Source organism: Chiloscyllium punctatum, chromosome 40 (genome assembly GCF_047496795.1).
Source record: "Chiloscyllium punctatum isolate Juve2018m chromosome 40, sChiPun1.3, whole genome shotgun sequence".
NCBI classification, from domain to species: domain Eukaryota; kingdom Metazoa; phylum Chordata; class Chondrichthyes; order Orectolobiformes; family Hemiscylliidae; genus Chiloscyllium; species Chiloscyllium punctatum.
This window is the reverse complement of record NC_092778.1, coordinates 1,173,360-1,196,524: the sequence shown is the minus strand read 5'-3', so window position 1 is coordinate 1,196,524 and position 23,165 is coordinate 1,173,360. Positions and strand designations below refer to the sequence as shown.

At 40.3% G+C, this 23,165-nt stretch overlaps 1 protein-coding gene across 3 annotated transcripts in view; it reads right to left on the bottom strand.

Moving 5' to 3' along the window:
• Nucleotides 1–23,165, bottom strand: part of LOC140464275 (probable helicase with zinc finger domain) — a 444,481-nt gene that overhangs the window by 264,289 nt on the left and 157,027 nt on the right. For all 3 annotated transcript variants that reach the window (XM_072559139.1, XM_072559141.1, XM_072559140.1), the window contains one exon: nucleotides 8,155–8,273. In XM_072559139.1, the coding sequence (XP_072415240.1) occupies nucleotides 8,155–8,273 (119 nt within the window). The remainder of the gene's footprint in view (nucleotides 1–8,154; nucleotides 8,274–23,165) is intronic.

The window sequence follows — 23,165 nt, the reverse complement described above, 5'->3', positions numbered from 1 at the left end:
GGTGGCAGAAATGTCACCGGATGATTTGGTTTATGTGAAGGTTGGTAGGGTGGAAGGTGAGCACCAGGGGCGTTCTGTCCTTGTTACGGTTGGAGGGGTGGGGTCTGAGGGCGGAGGTGCGGGATGTGGATGAGATGCGTTGAAGGGCATCTTTAACCACGTGGGAAGGAAAATTGCGGTCTCTAAAGAAGGAGGCCATCTGGTGGAACTGGTCCTCCTGGGAGCAGATACGGCGGAGGCGGAGGAATTGGGAATACGGGATGGCATTTTTGCAAGAGGTAGGGTGGGAAGAGGTGTAATCCAGGTAGCTGTGGGAGTTGGTGGGTTTGTAAAAAATGTCACTGTCAAGTCGGTCGTCATTAATGGAGATGGAGAGGTCCAGGAAGGGGAGGGAGGTGTCTGAGATGGTCCAGGTAAATTTAAGGTCAGGGTCGAATGAGTTGGTGAAGTTGACGAATTGCTCAACCTCCTCACGGGAGCACGAGGTGGCGCCAATGCAGTCATCAATGTAGCGGAGGAAGAGGTGGGGAGTGGTGCCGGTGTAATTACGGAAGATCAACTGCTCTACATAGCCAACAAAGAGACAGACATAGCTTGGGCCCATATGTGTGCCCATGGCTACCCCTTTGGTCTGGAGGAAGTGGGAGGATTCAAAGGAGAAATTGTTAAGGGTGAGGACCAGTTCGGCCAAATGAATGAGAGTGTCGGTGGAAGGGTACTGTTGGGGACGTCTGGAGAGGAAAAAACGGAGGGCTTGGAGGCCCTGGTCATGGCGGATGGAGGTGTAGAGGGATTGGATATCCATGGTGAAGATGAGGCGTTGGGGGCCGGGGAAACGGAAGTCTTGGAGGAGGTGGAGGGGGTGGGTGGTGTCTCGAATGTATGTGGGGAGTTCCTGGACTAGGGGGGATAGGACAGTGTCGAGGTAGGTAGAGATGAGTTCAGTGGGGCAGGACCATGCTGAGACAATGGGTCGGCCAGGGTGGTCAGGCTTGTGGATCTTGGGAAGGAGGTAGAACCGGGCACTGCGGGGTTCCCGGACTATGAGGTTGGAAGCTGTGGGTGGGAGATCTCCTGAGGTGATGAGGTTCTGTATGGTCTGGGAGATGATGGTTTGGTGATGGTGGGTGGGGTCATGGTCGAGGGGGCAGTAGGAAGAGGGGCCCTCGAGTTGGCGTTTGGCTTCAGCGGTGTAGTGGTCAGTGCGCCAGACTACACTGCACCCCCTTTATCTGCTGGCTTGATGGTGAGGTTGAGATTGGAGCAGAGGGATTGGAGGGCTGCTCGTTGTGAGGGTGAGAGGTTGGAGTGAGGGAGGGGGTAGATAGGTTGAGGCGGTTAATGTCCCAGAGGCAGTTGGAAATGAAGAGGTCGAGGGCAGGTAATAGGCCAGCGCAGGGTGTCCAGGTGGATACAGTGTGTTGGAGGTAGGCAAAGGGGTCCTCGGAAGGTGGGCGGGAATCCTGATTGTGAAAGTAAGCTCGGAGGTGGAGGCGTCAGAAGAATTGTTCGACGTCACGGCGTGTATTAAATTCATTGATGCGTGGATGGAGGGGGATGAAGGCGAGTCCTTTGCTGAGGACTGATTGTTCGTTCTCAGTGAGGGGGAGGTCTGGGGGGATAGTGAAAACTTGGCAGGGCTGGGAGCTGGTATCTGGTGTGGGTGTAGAACCTGTAAGGTACAGTACAAGGAATCAAAAGGTATGAGGCGAAAGTGGAAACAGGGTACTAAATTGGATGATCAGGCATGATTATATTGAATGACAGGGCAGACTCGAAGGGACGAATGGCCCATTAGTGTTCTTATTTTCTATGGTTACATTACATTCTTTCCAACTCTTTTCACTGGCATCTTTTAGCATTCTAATTTGCTTATGGCCATAAAATACACTTCAATCACAAGGATCTATACTCTCATTGTTTTTCTCGTCAGTTGCACTTTTCTTGACCTTATCAAACTACAACCTTGACTCGCCCTCTGATCTTATTTTTGACTACTACGAGGAGATCTCCCCTTTCTAAGATCAGAATTGTTTTCATAAATTTGCCAATTTTTCAGGTCCACTTTCAGAACTCATACTGTGCATTTTCATCTTCCACATCTTTACCTAATTTTGCCAATCCACTGACCTAAATTCCTGTCCATCATCTTGGAAATGATCTAGTGGTGGCCTTCCCTACTTTCTTGATATGTCTGTGAAATATTGGTCCCTCCTGGTATATCGATGTTATTTTGGTTTCCAGTTTTGGTTGCTGCCATCTGAAGAAAAGAGATTTGTTCTGCATACCTGTATCACTGAGTCTACATTCAGTCAATCCTTCTACTTGATAATATGGCGCTCGTAATTGTCTTACATATAATTTAAAGTTTGTGGTGCCTCACATTCTCTATGATGCATTCGGCTTCTGAAATTGTATTGTAGAGACCATTACTACCCTTCTTTTATTTTTCTCATTACTTGCTTTGGGACGGAGATGAAATTAACAACTGAACTTTTAACAGTGCCATGTTTGAAGAGAAGAGAACAAAAACAGATGTTTTCTGCTAGGAACTAGCCTGGAAAATAAAGAAACGTAATTACTGATCTATGGACACAATAGGCGAATTTCTGTATTATTGCCGTGGTCAGGGATGGCAGATGGTTGGATGTTAAGTTAGTCAAAGGAGGACCAGTATTAATTAGCCAAACACAGAGAATGCTGATTGAAAAGAGACCCAGTCTGACTGGGCTTAACAGAAGGCAGCATGATTTCTGGAAGCTTCCATAATTACACAGCTTTGTTTTGCCCACTCTCTAATTTCCCTCCAATTATTGAACTGTTGAATGTCCTGAGAAAAGAATCCCAGTCTAAAAGAAATAAATAAATATTTCTTGAAGACTGCCAAAACTGTTTTTGTTAACCCTTGACTTCAGAAGTCAAGCAAAGTATACAGTTCCACTCACCTGTGAATAACCCATTGACCAAGGATTTTTTGAATACCTGATATCCATGACTTGAAACAGTTTTTGCTTTGGCATATTACAACACCTTTTAATTTAACACTTAATTGTGTCTGTATGAGAGTGAGGGCTTACGATTAAAAGAAGGTTGGGCTTTAGATCATAGGTATCAATTAGGTCACCTTACTGTTTATGTTAAAGTTATAAATTTGGAGTCCATGATCTGTTATTTATAAAGTCTTGATTGGAACAACTGGGCAATTTTGAGGATCGCTGAATGATATCATTTCACTGTATTACAAATGCAATGATGACAAGGGTAATTTTGATTCAGCCTGCTATCTGTCATAACAATGTAATCAGTACCTCTAACCTCAAGGAATGTATCCTACTATTTTGGTTGTCATGCTATGAAGTTATTGTGAAATGTTTTCCATCACTCATGTAAAGATCACAACATTTTTCTGTATACTTAAAATAGGAAAAAAACTCCATTATTGGCAAATGTATCTCCTGCCCTACTGGCATGGTTGCCAGTTAGGAATTGGATTGCTGCTCCCAGTTCAGTCCTTTCCATTTCTCCATACCTTGTCCACCTTTACTCTTTCTCTTTACTATAAATTATTAGAGTCTGACTACTAAATGTAGCCACCATATTTATGGTGGGCATGATGACAATATTATTTTCCTTATTTTATATCTTAAAATTCATTGCTATAACTTGGTTCAAGTCTCTTGCTAATGGGAGACTCATATTGGGCCGCAATGGCATGCTCCGATTTTTCTCTCTGTGTTTCACAGACATTACTGAACTCTTCTATTAATTTAATGTACTCATCAGCCCTTACTCCTGCATCCCTTAGCAAGATTCTCAACTTCCGAGAAGATGGATGAGCAAAGTGCTGATGTAGTTTGAAAATAATTAGCCTATTTTCCTTTAAATCCCATTTCCTGATACCAATACCACCTTTTAACATTTTAATGAATGAAGTTAGATCTTGTTAAAGAAATACAATAATGTGAAGTCTGGATAAACAGTGGATCCAGAGAATTTTGAAAAATAATTACCTTTTCTTTTTCCATGTTCAGTTTCAATTGAGCCTCTTTTATGTTCAACAGTAAGGGTAAATCATTTGACACTAGATCTATCCTGATAAGTCTACTTTATAGGAAATCATTCATCTTTTTACTGATTCTAGCATGTTGTCATCCCTAAACCTGAAGCACATAGAGCTCTTAAATACCTTAAATCTACTTGATCCTTATTATTTAAATAATCTTGGTAACATTTTAATCATTTCTGATGAAGGGCTTTATGCTCAAAATTTTGATTCTCCTGCTCCTCAAATCCTGCCTCACCTGCTGTGCTTTTCCAGCACCATACTTTTCGACACTAATACTTTAACCAATCAACTCGACCCACAATGTGTAAATGTATTCACTATCCAACGCAGCACAATTCAATGCTTCTGCAACTAAAACATTCATTTCTGAGCCAAGCATTTTTACAATGGTATAATTCACTCTGGCTGATCAATATCACCACCTTCTTCTGAACCTTCTGTGTACTGCATAATCTCAAACTATCTTGATGCATTTAAGACAATTCATTGCATAATGTTATTTCAATTCATTTTAGAGATGCATGTTGGCCAAACCCCAGACACTCCTGGGGTTCACACATCTGCGAAATTTCTTCAGTTCTTCTTTTCTGTTAGAGTAGCCAGAGGCATCACCAGCCTCACCAGTTTTAATTATAATTCTTCTTTCATATTAATATTTTCAGTCTGTATCTGTGCAGTCTCACATCGCCACTACCACTGAAGCTTTCATTCTTCATGTGACTGCTGAAGGTCACAGTTGAGACAAAGGAAGCTGGGAATGAATGTTTTCCCAGAATTTTTTTAAAGGCTTCTGATAATCTGTCCCAAAAGTATTTCTTTCTGAAAATCTGAGTTCTGCTAATATTGAGTCAATTCACGTTCAATATTTTAGCACAGTCAAAGAATTTAAAGGTAAGCATTGAATTAGGAGTCTCCAAGCAGAATCTTTGCAACTGTGCATCAAGTCTGTTAAATTCCTTTATATAAAGTAGCCATTCAGCTTTCTAACTTTATCAAAGTTTGATGTTGCCTCATTTGCATTAAATAGGTAATCTTTCTTAAATTTTGTCCATATTTTAATAAAATTTCCAAAACTTCCTCAGTATTCAATTGTTGAGCCTCAGCTTTGGGAATATTTGACAATTGATCTTTCTTCTAGTAGGAAGTGGCAGTGTCAATGCCACAGCTTGCTATTTTCTTGGTAATGGCAGAACCCCGTGTCTATATATACACTTCATTTTTTAATTAATCTTAAGGTTAAGCTTCACAAAACATCAGTGAAAAGTAATATCCTGACACTTGACACTTGATTTCAGCCATTTTTCTCCAAACTAATTACAATTACAATCTTCAGTCTGAAAAGAACTTAATTTCCAATCTTCACCTTGAGGCAACTATCCTCTGCTAACAATGTCTGTCTGTCGAAGACAGCAGATGAGACAGAAACCAAGATAGCCTTTTTTTTTGTTGATATAGTTTATTAACTACTCAGTGAAACAGCTCTTTCCTATGCTTGTCCCACTTGTTTCCTCTTTATCTCGATCCAGATAATGAATTCAAATTCAAGCCATTCAACACCTGACTTGGAACTGTAGCACTCACTGTCGCTGAGCCAAAATTCAGGAAGTCCCTTTCTGACAGCACCATCAGGGCCTCTACACCCCAAGGACTGCAATAGTTCAAGACGACAGCACACCCTTGCCTTTCCAAGGCAATTAGGGATGGACTGAAGCATCTCATGAACAAGTGAAAAATACTGATCAATTAACTTTAATCACCTGCTTAACTACTTGCTATTAACCATCAAGACAAATTGAATACAATTTAATACTTCACCATGTTCTTTACCTCCTTGCAAAGATTCTTTTCTGATCCTTAATCAATCTTACCCCTGCTCCTGCTACCTTTTTGCGACTTATTTTTCTGTAAAAGACTTATGCTTTCAACACACATAGACAGACCTGAATAATGCTTATTCATATGGAAAAACTCATTTTCGTTGCATAGTAAAAACGTGTTCTGTGATATTAAAATATTTTATCATGACATAAAAAAGTTAATTAGCTGATATCTTTTGACCAGATGAAACTCAGTACAGTGTAAATGCACAATGTGATATAATTTAAAATTTGATATTTTAAAGAGAAAAATCAGAACTAAAAACTGCAAAGGCAATATTCCTCAAGAGCATTTTTAGATTTGTTTCTGCATTTGCAAAATGCCTGTATTAATTCAGATGGACTACAGCCTTGAGACACTCACATAAGCTTAACACTCAGAATATTTAAGTACCTAAGCACCTAATGGGAAGTGCTGACACTAGTCATCCAGAGCCCCAGGCCAATGTTCTGGGGATATGTGTTAGAATGGAGAGGTGATAGCCTGGAAGTATTATTGTTAGTCAGAGACCCAGGTAATGTTCAGGGAACTCGGGTTCAAATCTGCTATGGCAGATCATTGAGTTTGAATTAAAAATATGGAATTAAGAGTTTACTGATGACTATGAATCAATTGTCAGGAAAACCCATATGATTCACTGATGTCCTTTAAGGAAGGAAACTGCCATCCCCACCAGGCAGTTACAGATGGGCAATGAATGGCGAGCAGTACCCACAGCCTCTGAATGAATAATTTTTAAAAATCCCACCATGGCAGATTCAATTAAAAAATCTGAAATAAACTGTTATTGAAAAAAACCTTTGCAGAAGGAAATCTTCTTATCATTGTTCCCTTCCTGTTCTGAGGAAGGGTCACTTGACTCAAAACATTAGCACTTATTCTGTCCACAGATGCTTTTCCAGCAATTTCTACTTTTGTCTCTACCATTACCTGGTCTGGCCTATGTGTAACATTGGAATCACAGTATTGTGGTTGGCTCTTAAATGGTCTAGAGCCACTCAATTATACAAAACTGCAAAAAGTCTAAACAAAGAAATGAAAACAAACAGGCCACAAGGCATTGAACTAAACATTGGTAAGGACAACAGGAAAAACTGCCCTCTAACATATAGATATCCTCGGTCACGTACTGTGACACTACCACCATTCAAAATTGGAACAGACTTCAAACATATCTGGCAATTCAAACTGGTGCTGTAGGCCATCAGCAGCAGAAAAATTGTAATTGACCACAATCTGAAATCTTACAGCCTGGCAAAACCCCCTCTCTAGCATTACTATCAAGCTTGGAAATCAACCCTGGTGTGATGAAGAGTGAAGGAGAGTATGCAAAAGTAGCGTATCTGAAAACATTGTCAACCTGTTGAAGCTGCAACACAGGAACATTTGCACACCAATGAGCAGAAGAGCATTCAAAATACAGGGTTAAGTGATCCCACAATAAAGTGATTAGATCTAAGGTCTGCATCCAGACACATCAAGTCATGAATGGCAGTGGACAATGAAACCAATAAAGATAAGGCTGAAGCGTCTGCATCCACTGACAGTCAGAAGTGCCAGATGGAAGATCAATCTCAATCTCTTCCTGAGGTCTCCAGCATCACACATGGCAGTCTTCAACCAATTCAATTCATCCACATAACATCAAGAAATAGTAGAAAACATTGGACACTACAAAGGGGAAGGGCCCCAACAATATATTGGCAGTAGTATTGAAGACTTGAACTCCAGACCCCTAGCCAAACCATTTAAGTCCAATTACAACACTGGCATCTATTTGATAACATGAAAAATTGCCCAGTTTTGCCCTGTACAGAAAAAGTAGGGCAAATTCAACCCAGCCAATTACCACCATCAGTGTATTTTGTAATAGTTATCAAACTGACTTTTGAATTCAGAATATAAGTATATTTGCATAAATATTCAAGCACCATATGTTAGTTAAGTTCAAATTTAACCTGCATGAAATATTTGCAATATAATCACTTTAATAGTTTATAGAGAAAGGATACAGGAAAAACAATAACTCAACTTACACCAAGAAGAGCAACTTCTAATTCAAAAACTGAGAAAACCCCATAATTGATCGAAATAAGAGACTTAACCCTTTTCATGATGAACTTTTTGAATCAGGACTGACTAAAGATAATAGTGTAATAAAGATAATATATTGTCAATAGTAAGATTAAATATTTTGTCTTATGATCTACCTGCATAGGATCTCCAGCCAGGACTATTCTAGTAGTTTTATCAGCCAACCCAAACGCCATGATGGATTCACATTCAATAGCTCGAGAAGAATCATCCACTAAAATGTGTGTGAAGTAGCCTGCGGAGAGACAGCACATTTAAAGCATTACAAAATTTGTACAGAGCTCAAATGTACAGTATTTATTTGAATATACATCATCTTCTATCTTAATTCATTGTCATTGCTAGCTCTACATAACCTATGTTACATCCAGGTGAAGATCAGCATGATAGCTCTCCTATTCCTCCAGCTTTCTGACTGCAACAGGTTCTTCCCTCCTTCTTTAAGGAATATGCTTGCCAATTCCACCATATTTTAACTATTTATAGCTGTGACTGTAAAACACTTCATGATTTTGACATCAAGGAAGCATAAAAAGTTGGCAGATGACTTATCCATTCTTTTGAAGATAGTAGCTCTCACCATGAGCACATGGACAGCCAAAAACAACATAAAGGTTTGAAACTTATAAGTTGGCTGGAGTGAGGAGAGAGAGAGAGAGAGAGATGGAGAAAGTCCCACACTGGATAATGTAACATTTACTTTTCTTGGTCTGCAGAGAAAATAGTTGCTTTAAAACACAAAGGGTTAGCTGGCTTGCCACATGTCTCCCTTGCTCCCGCCATCTGATTACCTCAAACATCATGGGGGTATACAGAGTTCCAGATCTAGGCTTCCATAATTAGATGATGGACAGATTCCTTTCATAGCCAGAGTCTCAGGATCCAAGTGATTAATTGGATTATGTTCCATGGTTTATCTCTACCCAAGCATGAATCAAGATGACTGCCGGATCCTTTACTAATGGGTAAAGGATGTCTGTCATTCATCCTTTTCAAGGCAATTGCTCCTAGTGAGGTTTTGAGAACAGTGGACTCCACTGAATGATCTTGGAATTTGGACAGTGCAGTGATGCAAACATGCAGCCATCATGGATGATATATCTCAATATGGCTTTAATCTTTCTAAGCATTCAAATGGTGGCATCCAGGAAGTATCCAGTTATTTTTCATGAAGTATGATTTCATTACACCTTCCCACCACGCAAAACAAAACAGTATGATTTCCTTACATGTTAGACCGAAAATAAAGCATTCATATTCGGATACTCCCTTATCAATAAAGGCAAAACACAGTGCTTTTAGAAATCTGAAACAAACTGGAATGCTGGAGAAACCAAGCAGGTCTGGCAGCATCTGTGGAGAAAGGAACAGAATTTGTGGTTTGTGTCTGGTACAACTCATCTTCCCAGTTCAATTCTCATATTAACGCTTTACTGCTCTGTTGAAGTTGAAAACTATCAGTTCCTTCGGATGAGGCACAATTATAAGTGGTTGTCTTTTGGCTTTGGAATCCAGCTTAAGAAAGATGTTGTTTTGGAAACCTGGGGCCTTCTGTTCTTATTTTGCTAAACATCAGCAAAGGGGTTTGGGCTTTCAGCAATACATAGTGATAGCTTCTCTTGGTATTTTAATGGAACTTTTATGAGATTTTATGAGAGCTTTACTTTTGTAGAAAATCAAGTTCAATGCTCAAAGTTTTGAGCATTGGGTCCCAGGATTGTATTGTGCACATTTTGTTGAACTGTAAAATTCTTACTATTGTGTTATGGGCCCACAATCCATGGGTTTAAATATTCTGTGTCTGGTACATTAATACATTTACTTCTAAGGTGACTGGTAATAAATTATTGTTGATGCCTTGTAAGGTGCCCCATTCTCCCCTTAAGCTTTTAATTCAGTGGATTCAGCTAGGTTTGAACTTTGAACTTGACAATTTGATTCTTGACAGTGGTAATTCTACATTTAATACATGTGCATTTCCCCTGTAGTGGGAAGTTTGCTAGGTGGCAAGTTTACAGTGTATTTTCTGCCCCATGGCATCATGCAGGTCACTGTCCAACCTCCACTGCACTTCTCTGTGGCACTTCAACTAGCTGAGATATCTTCTCCAATTTCTGTTGGTCTTGTTGGGAGCTAAAACCACAAAGATGTCACATAAAAACCATCCACTAGCATCTCAAAGTGCTATATTATTTAAATGCTGAAATTAGGCAACTGTGTAGCACAGGCGAAAGTGAGGACTGCAGATGCTGGAGATCAGAGTCATGATTAGTGTGGTGCTGGAAAAGCACAACAGGTCAGGCAGCATCCAAGGAGCAGGAAAACCAACGTTTCAGGCAAAAGCCCTATGTAGCAAAGGCAGAATAGTATCAATGGGGTGTTTTGATCTTAACAGAGACTGGGAGAGCACGACAAGCAGCTGCCAGAAAAGTTGTGAAGTTCTAGAGTGTGTCTGGGAAAGTCTTGGATGTGACAAGGGGACAGGCAACATTGGATACAGTAATGAGCTATGAAGCTGATATAACTATTGACTAAGTTGTTTGTGAGCATTTGGCAAATAGTGATCATAATATGATCGAGTTCATGTAGCGTTTGTAGGAGATAAGCAAAGATCAGATACTAGAATTTTGGATTTAAGTAAGGCAGACTTTAATGGGTTTGGGCAGAGACTGTCCACAGCAAACTGGGAAGGTCTGCTAATGAACAGAGGAACAGTGGAGGATGATCAAAGAAACATTTAATGCTATTCAGAAATAATTTGTATCATAAGAAGGAAAACCCTGACCTCAGAGAAAAAAAAAACTACTGCCATGGATATCTAAGGAGGTAAGGGAAAGCATAAAATTAAAAGAAAGATCTTATAGAAATGCAAAGAACAGTACACATCCACAAAATGGGACAAATACAAAGACCAAAAAAGGCAATAAAGCTGCTTAAAGAGCAGCTAAAAAGAATTCCGAAAGAAAATTTGTATGGGACATAAAAGACAACATGAAGAGGTTTTATAGTTATATGAAGAGAAACTGGCTGATTAAGAATACTATTGGCTCGCTGAAGGCTGAGAGTGGGAATATTGTCAATGACCAAGGGGAAATGGCACATATGCTGCACAATTATTTTGCTTTAGCATTCACAGCAGGCAAGAGGGTCAGATTGCCAGAGAAATTAACAGAGAATCAGGGTCTAAATAAGATTAGTTTAGTAAATCATCAGTAGTGGGGAAATTATTGGAACTGAAGAGAGACAAATCCACAGGAGGTAAGAGTCTACATTGCCAATACAATCTTTCAGAGTTCCCTTGATTCAGGAGTTGTACCACTGGATTAGAAATTTGCTTATGTCACTCCAGCCTTTAGGAAGGGTGACAGAAGGAAACCAGGAAATTACAGAACAGCTAGCTTAAATCTGTAGTGGGGAAATTGTGACGTCCATAATCAAGGATAGGGTAACGGATCATCTCGAAAAATTTCAGCTAATCAGGGACAGTAAGCATGGATGTACGAAAGGCAGGCCTGACAAATCTTTTTTGAAGAGGTGAAAAAGATGGTGGACAGAGATGAGTCGATAGATATTGTTTATATGGATTTCCAGAAGGCTTTCGACAAAGTCTCACACAAAAAGCTGTTAGATAAGGAGGAATCCCACGGAATTGAGGGGAAATTATTGACATGGATAAGAAATTGGTTGAGTGGCAAGACACAGAGAATTGGAATAATGGGGAAGCACTCAAAGTGACAGGATGTGACTAGTGGTGTCTTCCAGAGATCTATGTTGCTATTATTCACAATGTTTCATTAACGACTTGGATAATGAAACAGTATGTCAAATATCTAAGTTTGCTGATGACATAATATTGGGCAGCAAATTAGATAGTGATAACAGCATAAAATACGACACATTATTGATAGATTAGGTGAATGAGCAAAGCTGTGGCAGATGGATTTTAATATGAGCAAGCGCGAGATTATCTATTTCAACACTAAAAGGATAGAGCTGGGTTTATTTTAGAATATGCAAAGTTAAATACAGTAGATGTCCAACAGGATTTGGAGGTTCAGGTGCAGAAAATAGACAAGAACACAAATAGAATGCTTGCCTTTATATCTAAGGGGCTGGAGTATATGGATACAGATGTTTCGTTGTAGTTATACAAAATTTGAGTTAGACCCCACTTAGGGAGCTATGAGCAGATCTGGGCACTGCGGCTTAGAAACAATCTTTCGCTCCTGGAGGGAGGTCAAAGGAAGTTCACAAGGATGATACCTGGACTTCAGGGGTTAAGTTTATGAGGAAAGATGAGACAAGACAAATTAGGCTTTTACTCGCTAGAAATTAGAAGCTTAAGGGGTGAGCTAATCACGGTTTTCAGGTTATTGACAGAGAAAAAAATAGGTAGATAAAGGTAAATTATTTCCACGAGAACAAGGAGGCAAAGCCTAAGAATTAGGGTCTGGCCATTCAGGAGAGATTTTAAAAAGCACTTCTACATGCAAAGTGCAATGGAGGTTTGGAACTCTCTTCCTCAAATGGTGGTTGATGCTAATGTTAAATTTAAATCTGATTTAGACACATTTTTATGAAGCAAGGTATCAATGGATATGGGCCCAAGGCAGACATATGGAGTTAGGCCATAGATCAGCCACGATCTTATTGGATGGAGAGGCTGAATGGTGTACTCCTATTCCTGTGTAATTTTCCCAGTCCTGATTTAAATCCTGGAAGAAGGTTTGCAAACCACACTGCTGCTGTATTTCAGTCTACCTCTGATGCTTTTACACATGCAATTTTATTTTCCTATGTCGCTACTTTGACATATTTAAACACTTCAGGATCTATCCTCACCACTTAGAATTCTGTTGGCTTTCCTTTGGCCTTCCTAACCTTTTACTGGCTTCATCACCTCCTGTGGAATCTTTGGGATTCCCTTCGCCATTTGCACCACTGCAGGATTTTGCTTTATCACTTCAAAACCTTCTAAACTGCTACTTCTTTACTTAATAAAGGCCCTTAGCATCCCTCCTGACATGGGAAACTTGGAATCATCTAAACTATTAGCAGGCTTATAACTAGCTAACTAAAGTATTCCACTGTCAAAGAATTCTACAGTATTCCTTTATTTAAGGAACTTCCACACATACTGTAGTGAGTCCCTTAAGCATAATTGTCTATATCGTCTTGGCTTTCAGGCAGAAAATATCCATCACCAGTCATGAGCAAAATCTGCCAGTAACCAAGGTTCTTGAGGATGCTGATCTTTCAAATTAAAATTATTTTAAACAGAAGGTTCTAACTGATAATTGGATTGGTTGTCATAACATTTAAATACGAACTGACGACTTCCAAGGCCACTGTCATGGGTTTGGCTACAGACTGAACTGCTGAACGACTGTGGTAATGCCAATAATTAGTTTTCAGATACCCAGATCTCCCAGACAAAACATATCAGGTGTGCCCCTACCGGATTACCATCAAGTTTCTTTCTTTGTAAAAGTTGAAACTTTTGCTTCCCCTTTTCCTGCACAGCCTGTATCCATTTCATCTGCCTCACTCCTATTTCTCCCTTGTTTACAAAAACCGTCAGATCCCAGCTTGTCTCGGGTTCAAAATTGGTATGATAAATCCTGTTTTTGTCTTCTATGAGTGCTGCTTGCCTGCTTTAGGAAAATCTTTGTTCTTTCACATGAGACATTGTGGAAACGGGAATAAAATTTTGAAACTTGAGGAGAATTACCACTCTAAGGTTCTCATAGTTGGAATCTATTTTAAGAATCTTATTCATTGGTCAAGAGCAAGTTGCTTAATCCTTTCAAATGCAATACAGGTTTGCTTGGGCCATTGTAAGGAAGTTCAGAATCTCTGCTGGCATGCCTCCAGTACCAGTTAGCATATTCCAAGAATATAGCATTTTTGGTAAATTTACAGTCTGATAAACTTTCAGCAGACAACAGGGAGTACAATAGGCTTTACAGTGGAAGAGACCAGACCCCTAATGGCCTTCAACCACTTGGGTGGCTTTTCAAATGATGTCGAAAAACAACGTTTCCATGTCTCCTTCATTTGGGTGTTAGTTGAGTGTTCTTTAAGAGCTCAACCCTCAGTCCTAAGCTAGGGGTGTTTACCTCACTCGTGGACCTTTCTTCACTTGGTTCAAGTTTTCCTGCTTTTCCTTTTGAAACGTTTGTTTTTCTGCCCTTAATTAGAATTATCTCTCCTCTTTCCTTTCCCATGTCTTTGTCACGGAGTGATAATATTATATAATATGTAAAGAAAGCCAACCTGTCTTTAAAATGGACAAAATGAGTAATAAAAGGAACCTTATAAAGTTGTCCCAAGAAGCCACTACTCTTGTGGATTCAGTTGCAGCCAATCAGACTGTATTATCTTAATGGGCAGTCAAAAACTGGTTTTCAAATAATTCAACAATATCCATTGAAACCTCACAAAGTGTGAAGACTCAAAACCTTCTGTAATGTTGAACAGGGACATCACAAAGAATTCCAATATAATTGACTGTACTTTGTGGTATATTAATTCATCAAAACTAATCTTTGCAATCATTTATTTAATTGTGTAAAAGCTGGCTGAAAACAGCCATTTTGAGGACAGTCAATTGAACACTACGAGAGAAACCTTATGAAACAGCAACTGCTTCTCAAGAGGGAGACAGTGGAAGCATCCAGGTCTTGAACGAGGTGACCAAGAGCCATCACTCGTATTGCCATGAAAGTGAAACAAAGCAGCCGCCATTTGCTCCCAGACCCCTGATCTATTCTGTTCAACTGTGGGAATAACATCAAACTGATGGACAACAGAAGCCATTGCAGGTTCTGAATTTGACTTGGGCCCTGTCAACCACGGAGCTTTCTGAGGCCCCACTGGGTGGTAGATGGCATCATCAGAACAGATGTAAAGGAGACAGAGAAACTGGGAGAATGCAATGGAGTCTTTACAGGAAGCAGGGTGTGAGGATGTATAACCAAGGTACCTGTGGAAGTTGGAGAGTTTGTACCGGATGTCAGTGGCCAACCCATCCATAGAAATGGAAACAGAAGTGTCAAGAAAGGGAAGGGAGTAGTCAGAAATGGACCAGTAGAGCAGAGTGGAAATTGGAAATAAAATCAATACATTTTCCCAATTCTGGAAGTGAGAGGGAAGTAGCACCAATGATGTTATTTATCTGCCAAAGAAAGAATTATGGGAAAGGATACAAGTGGGATTGGAACAAGGAATGTTCCACAAACTCCACAAAAAGACAAGTATAACTGACCATCATGTGAGTACACATGTGCCCATCTTTGATCTGAACAAAGGAACAGGAGTTAAAGGAGGTGTTGTTCAAGGTGAGGGCAGGTTTGGGCAGGCAGAAGGGGGTGGTGGTAGATGGAGATATTTCAGGCCTATTTTCCAGGAAGGAGTGGGGAGCCCTGAGACCATCATGATGGAAGATGGATGTACAAAGGGATTGCACTTCCATGGGGAAGAGAAGATGACTTATACCCATGAATTGGAAATTCTGAAACTAACAAAGTGTCAGAAGAATTGCAGATGTAAGTGGGAAGGGACTGGATAAGGGGGAAAATATTGAGATGAAGTAGAAAAAGATGGTCAGATGCAGACAGAAGCAATGGTCTGCCAGGAAAGACCTGTTTGTGGATTTTTATAAAGGTAGAAGCAGGCTGTACGGGGTTGGGGGACTGTGGATGGTGGTGGTGGAATCACAAGATGAAAGAAATTAGTGATTGTCGTGGACACAATACCTCGATGCTGGATGGTAGGAGTCATGGTCTAGGAGAGATAGAAGGAGGCATCCAAGAGCTGGCACTCAGCCTCCATAATGTGGATGTTTATACACCAGATAACAACAGGACCCACCCTTGTTAGCAGGCTTGATTAAGAGTCAAGGTTGGATCTGAGATCATGGAGTGCAATCTGTTCTGAGGGAGATAGGTTTGAATGGGTGACGGGGAGCAGAGAAATTAAGGCGCTTTTATCACGTCAACGGTTCTCAACTAACAGGTCAAGTGCAGATAATTTGATAGAAGGTGGGGTCTACGTGGAAGGGGAGACTTAGAGACGGGTAAAAGGGCTTGCGGGATGGGGAAAGGAGTCTTGTCCAAAGAAACAGGTATGGAGATGAAGCAACAAGAGTTTGATGTCATGTTATACCTAAAATTCATTGCAATGAGGGAGCAGAGGGATAAAACTAAGACAATTGTTTTGCATGGAATATTTAGCATCAGAGAGCAAATCAGGAAGGAAAGCAATTACCCCAAAAGCAAAGAGATGGAGACATAGGAAAGCAGAGAGGAGGAAGGCTCCAGAAAGTGTGGGTACCTCTGAGCTGTTGCAGCGTGTATTCTTTAATGCCTGAAAGGAAAACAAAACGCTTCTTGTCACAACGTCAAACAAGCCAGAAAATTAAGTGGGGGAGCAGGGCTCTGAGATAGCGTGAGGTGCTGCTGAAGAAGAGAGAGGTTGAGGGTGTGCAAACAGCAGTGCATTGCATTGAGTGTGGATCTCAGAATGCACCAAGAACAGCTGTCTGAGAAGCATTGAATACCTGTGATCCTGGATGGATTCAAAACACAATGAATGAATCATTAGTTGGAAGCCATGTGTTGTGACTCTGAGCTGGAGGCAGTCACTGAGGAATGTGATGTGGCTGTGGAAGTGAGTTTTGACAAATACCTTGTTAAGTACTAGGAGTGACAATGAAAGTAATGATGGTCCCAATGAGTAACTTATCTTCCTCCCCAGCTCACCATTTCCATCCTTTTGTCTGTTCGACTGCTGTTCTCTCTCCATAGGCTCCATCTCCACCAATTTTTTACCCTCTACATCACCCTCATCTTCAGCATAAAAACCATCTTTTCCAAGCCACAATCAGTCCTGAAGAACGGTCACTGAAACTGAAATGTTGTCTCTGTTTTCTTTCCACAGACAGTGCTAGACCTGCTGAGTTTCCCCAGCAATCTGTTTTTTGTTACAATTGTAATGGCAGTTGTGAATAATAGAAAATAAGTCAGTTCTGCTGACAGACAACCCCTGCAACTATAACAACGGATGGGGCATGTGTAGTCAAAATTAAGGTTAGTTCATGCTCTGAAATTGTTGAAATTAATATGGAGTCCTCAAGATTGTGAAGGGCCTTCGAGGAAAATGAGATGCTGCATTGGGCTTCAGGGGAAATCTACAGCAGGACTAAGACAGAAATGTGAGCATGAGAGCAAGACTGTATACTGAAATGGCAAGTGGTTAAAAGATTGGGTCTTCTTACTTAGGGCGGCACGGTGGCACAGTGATTAGCACTGCTGCCTCACAGCGCCAGAGACCTGGGTTCAATTCCCACCTCAGGTGACTGATTGTGTGGAGTTTGCACATTCTCCCCGTGTCTGCGTGGGTTTCCTCCGGGTGCTCCAGTTTCCTCCCACAGTCCAAAGATGTGCAGGTTAGGTGAATTGGCCATGCTAAATTGCCCGTAGTGTTAGGTAAGGGGTAGATGTAGGGGTATGGGTGGGTTGCGCTTCGGCGGGGCGGTGTGGACTTGTTGGGCCGAAGGGCCTGTTTCCACACTGTAAGTAATCTAATCTAATCTACTGACAGTGAAGTGGTGCTCGGCATAGCAGTCTGTCTTTAGTCTCACCAACATAGAGAAGACTGCATTGTGAGCAGTGAATACAGTAGGCTACCCAGCAAAAGATTTTCTGGATCTTTTACTAATAGGTAGAAGATGGTTCCCATTCGTACTCTTCAAGACAAATGTTTCAAGTGAGGTTTTGCAGGTGCTTGACCGATGCAAAAACACAATGTGGTTTTAGACTTTTTAACAATTTAATTAATAGGTTCCAGACAGTAAATTCATAAAGTCATTCTTTTGTAAAGCATGGTTTCGTAAAACATCATGTAACGGCATAATTTCAGGCAATCCTTATTTGTTGGATTTATCCATGAAGTCCAATGATCATCTCAAATAATGCCTATTCAAAGAACATGCAGTCATTGTGCAATGTGTGCTATGCCCTTCCCTCTATTCTCTCTGACCCTTCTATTCCAATATGTTGACTTCTCAACATTAGCATCATTTCTCAGTTTTAGCAAGAACACTGTAAACACTATTATGTTAACAGTATATCCAGATCATATAAGCCAAATAAGTCACAACACAACAACAAGTAGTTGTATTTACATTGAGTCTTTAAAGTAGTATATAGCTCCTAGTGGTTTCACGAAAGTGAACAAAAAATGGCTAGATGCCAATTAGGTGGGGTGAACAAAAGGTTCAGTCAAAACAATGTTTTTCAAGAGGGCGTAAAATGAGAAGGTATTAGTGGGAGGGTTCAAGGAGCAAATTCCAGGATGTGGAATTTGCATCTGAAGGTGAGCATTTGAAGGCATCATTCTTTGGAGGTTTGGGCAAAAAAAAAGAGTAATGTCTGTCGAAAGAGAAGAGGAGTTGACTGTTCAAGTCAAAATTGTCAAAACAGCTCTGATGAGATGTCAAAAACTTGAAATGTTAATGGTTTCTGTCTCCATAGATGCTACCTGAGACAGTTATCATTTTTACTATTTCCTCTTATTATTTCAAATTTCCAGCATCTGCTGTATGTTGCTTTTGAAGAAGTGAATAAAATTGCTGGGACAATCAATCATATAAATGATGGTAAAAATTGCCTCAAACTAAAAAGTCCAGATGAATTCTAGAAGTAGAAATGATTCGACATCTGTCCAAGCAGAATAAATGCAGCCACAAAGTGTGCAACTGAGATTGCGCGACTGGTGGCTTTCCTTCATGAAGAGAGTAAAACCAGTCCAAGTGACAGACAGAGCCCGTATTCTTAACGTAAGTGCAATTCCCATTAAGGAGGTTAAGCTGCTGGATAGCCTTGTAAACCAAAATCATTTTTATCAACTACATGAGCTCCCACTGTGGCTTCCTTTCACTTTCGATAACATACAAAGTTTTTTTTCCAAGTTTCACTAATATTGGTATTGACAGATGTAAACAGTTTAACCCTGAAGCAAACTAATCATTTCTATTGAAATACCCAACTCACATTTGATTGATTTACCATACTTGACAGACAAGATACCAACATCTCTCATAGACTGATCAAAAGCAAACAAAATCTATTAGTAATAGCCTTTCACAGATGTTAATGCCTAACATTATAAGAACCTGATAGCATTCATTTTAAATAAACTCTTCATTAAATTACAGACGTGTAGATAGTTGTTGGTCACCAGAGGCCAAGATGACTCATCTAAAGTAGCTAACCCATCAATATCACCAAAAGCTAATAATTCTCTTACAAAAACATGTTTTCACTGTGTAATGCTCAATTTTGATTAGATTGTGAAATTCCAGTGAAGTGTTTTGCAAAGAATAAGGAGATTCCATCAAATAGAATCTTCTGTTTTTTTTAAGACAAATACAAGCTCATTCAATAATGAGCGCAGATAAAGAAACTGCAAGGTGTATATATACAAATAATTAACTTCAGCTCATTCTCCCCATTTTCTCCAAAGGATGCCACAGTAACAGCAGCGCCAATTTAGGTTTGACTACATAAGGAATGAGAGACAGACGAGCTTACTGTCACACACAATAAAGACATAAGTGTCAGAAGTCTCAGATTAGTCAATGCCAAAAATATGAGAAAATACAAAGGTCATTAACTAATTAAATGCTGAGGTCACTAAAGTTGATGATTTATGTTGTTTTGTGCAAGCTGGTATAAGATTCAAATGACAAAAAAAACTTCTATTTTTGTATCGGTCCCTGAATACAACAAGCACACAATTCTGAATTAAGTCAAAGTAGAGGTTTCCCCCACCAAAAAATGTATAAATGCTACAATGGAAGGTTGCTCCTCTTTTCCAAAGAATGGTCACAAATTTGAGGATTGACTATTTTTGGAAACACGAAAAGGTTGGTGTGTGGAGAGGGTAGAATGACAGCAAATTAGCCAGGAGTATAAAAACAGACTCTAAGAATTTATACAAATCTAAAGAAAGGAAGAGTATTGCTAAAATAACCATTGGTCTCTTAGAATTAGGACCAGAAGAATTATGCAAGATGAAGAAATAGCAAGCAAAGGTGAGGACTGCAGATGCTGGAGATTAGAGTCAAGAATGTGGTGCTGGAAAAGCACGGCAGGTCAGGCAGCATCTGCGGAGGAAAAGAATCGATGTTTTGGGCATATGCCCTTCATCAGGAATCAGACAATTTGAACAATCATATTACCTGTTACTCGAAAGACAAACACAAGTTGCATAGGCGCTAAGAAGTAAGAAAATTAAGAAAAAGGAATGGTCAAATTTAAGGGACTAAAGTTAAACAAGCACCTAGGATCAGACTATGTTCATCCTAGATCTCGGAGAAAGATAGTTGCAGACAAACTGGATGTACTAGTTATCATTTTCTCAAAATTCCTAGATATGGAATAGTCACAGGAGAATGGAAATAAGCATTCTTAGATTCTTAGATTACTTACAGTGTGGAAACAGGCCCTTCGGCCCAACAAGTCCACACTGACCCGCTGAAGTGCAAGCCACCCATACCCCTACATTTACCCCTTACCTAACACTACGGGCAATTTGGCATGGCCAATTCACCTGACCTGCACATCTTTGGACAGTGGGAGGAAACCGGAGCACCCGGAGGAAACCCACGCAGATACTGGGAGAATGTGCAAACTCCGAACCCGGGTCTCTGGCGCTGTGTGGCAGCAGTGCTAACCACTGTGCCACCGTGCCACCCACTTTTTCCCAACAAGTCCACACCGGCCCACTGAAGCGCAACCCACCCAGACCCATTCCCCTACACCTAACACTACAGGCAATTTAGCGTGGCCAATTCACCTAACCTGTTTTGTGCAGGGACAAAAACATATGGGACACTACTGTTCAAGTTGGATGGAGAGAGAAAACAGGAAACTACAAGCCAGTTAGCTTGCCATCAATTGTTGGGCAAGGGCTGATATCCATTATTATGGAAATCTTAATGCTGCATTTAGAAAATCAGACGATGATCAGACAGAATCCATGTTGTTTTATAGTTCTGAAGGGTCATAGTGCTCGAAATGTTAACCCTGTTTTCCCTCCACAGATGCTTAAGTTCCACAGTTTCTGTTTGTGTTTGTGTTTGTTACAGATCTCCAGCATCCACAGTTTTAGTTTTATTTTACAGAAGGAAAACCCTGTTTGACATATTTATTGGTGGTATTGAGAATGTAACCAGTAGGATAGATTACGAAAAACTAGGAGATTTTTACCTGGATTTGCATAAGGTTGTCAATAAAAAAAAACTATAGAAAAAGTCAATTGGCCAGATTTAGGTTCATGGATATGGAAAAGTCATTAGTATCAATAGGGGAAAGATGCGCTGGAGCACTCCATGATAGCTCCAAATCCCATTAAATAACATTGGCACCAGGTTAAGTATAGATAAAGAAACCTCCTGCTCATTACCATCTAGCTACACTCCATCACATTTTAGGCATGATCATCTTTTTAAACATGATGTGGAGATGCCAGTGTTGGACTGGTGTAGACAAAGTTAAAAATCACACAATACCAGGTTATGGTTCAACAGGTTTATTTGGAAGTACAACTTTCAGAGCACTGCTCTTTCATCAGGTAGCTAGTGGGGCAGGATCATAGGACACAAAATTTATAGTGCAAGATCAAAGTGTCATACAACTGATGCGAAGTATTGAACAAACCTAGATGGCTGTTAAGTCTTTAATCATTTAGAATGAGGATGCAAGTTCTGATTGATTACTATGTAAATCCCAGAACTTCTTTCAAGTCATAGTCCCAAGATAACATAGGTTTTAAAGAAAGGTCAGATAACGCATTAAAGGTATGAGGTTAGAGTCTGTTTGTATTCCAACCGTGAGTCAGACTGGTTCTAGTTCCAATGTAGGAATTTATAAGGTGTCACATGGATGACAGACTGACACAGGATACAACTGATAGGGTATGCTTCGTCGTCCAGTACTTCTCGGGTATGGAAAAACTACACCGTGGTCTTTGCAGCCTGCAACACATTATCAATGATAATGAACATCTCGTCAAGACCTTCACTACACCTCCACTTCTCACCTTTAAACAACCGACAAACCTTAAACAGACCATTGTTCACAGCAAACTGCCCAACTTTCAGGACATCATTGACCACAACATCGTACAACCCTGTCATGGCAACCACTGTAAGACATGTCAGAGTGTCAACATGGATACAACCATCACACGTGGGGACACTAAGCATCACGTGCACACCAGGTACTCATATGATTCAGTCAACGTTGTCTATCTCATAAGTTGCAGGCAAAGATGCCCCGAGGCATAGTATTTTGGTAAAACCAAACAGATGTTACGAAAATGGATGAATAGACACAGCACAACAATTGCCAGACAGGGATGTATCCTCCCAGTCAGGGAACACTTCAGCAGTCAGCCTCGGATCTTCAGGTGACCATCCTCCAAGGCAGATTTCAGGATATGCAACAATGCAGAGTTGCCGAGCAGAGGTTGATAGCCAAGTTCAGTATCCATGACAACAGCCTCAACTGGGATCTTGAGTTCATATCACACTACAGGTGACCCCACTACAATATACACTCTCCTACATACATTCTTACACACAATCACACTCACACACTCCCTCTCTCATACACACCCACACACCCTCTCTCCCATACATACACACACATGTACAAGTCTCTGCAGTAAATTTGTATTTGCAGATACATTCTATTTTGTTCAAAAAAACACACAATCTGTAGGCAGTCACTTCATGTGACATTTTATAAATTAATCCTTTGGAAATAGAACCAGTCTGACTCAAGGTTAGGATACAGACATACTCTAACCTCACACCTTTAATGCATTGTTACTTTTTTAAAAAACTTAAGTTACCTCAGGAATGTAACTTGAAAGAAGTTCTGGGATTTACATATGAATCAATTGAAACCTACATCCCCATTCTAAGTGATTAAAGACCTAACAGCAATCTAAGTTTGTTCAATACATCGCAGCAGTTGAATGATTCTTTGATCTTTTACTACAAATTCTGTGTCCTTTGATCCTGCCCCATTAGCTACCTGACAGAAGATCAATGTTC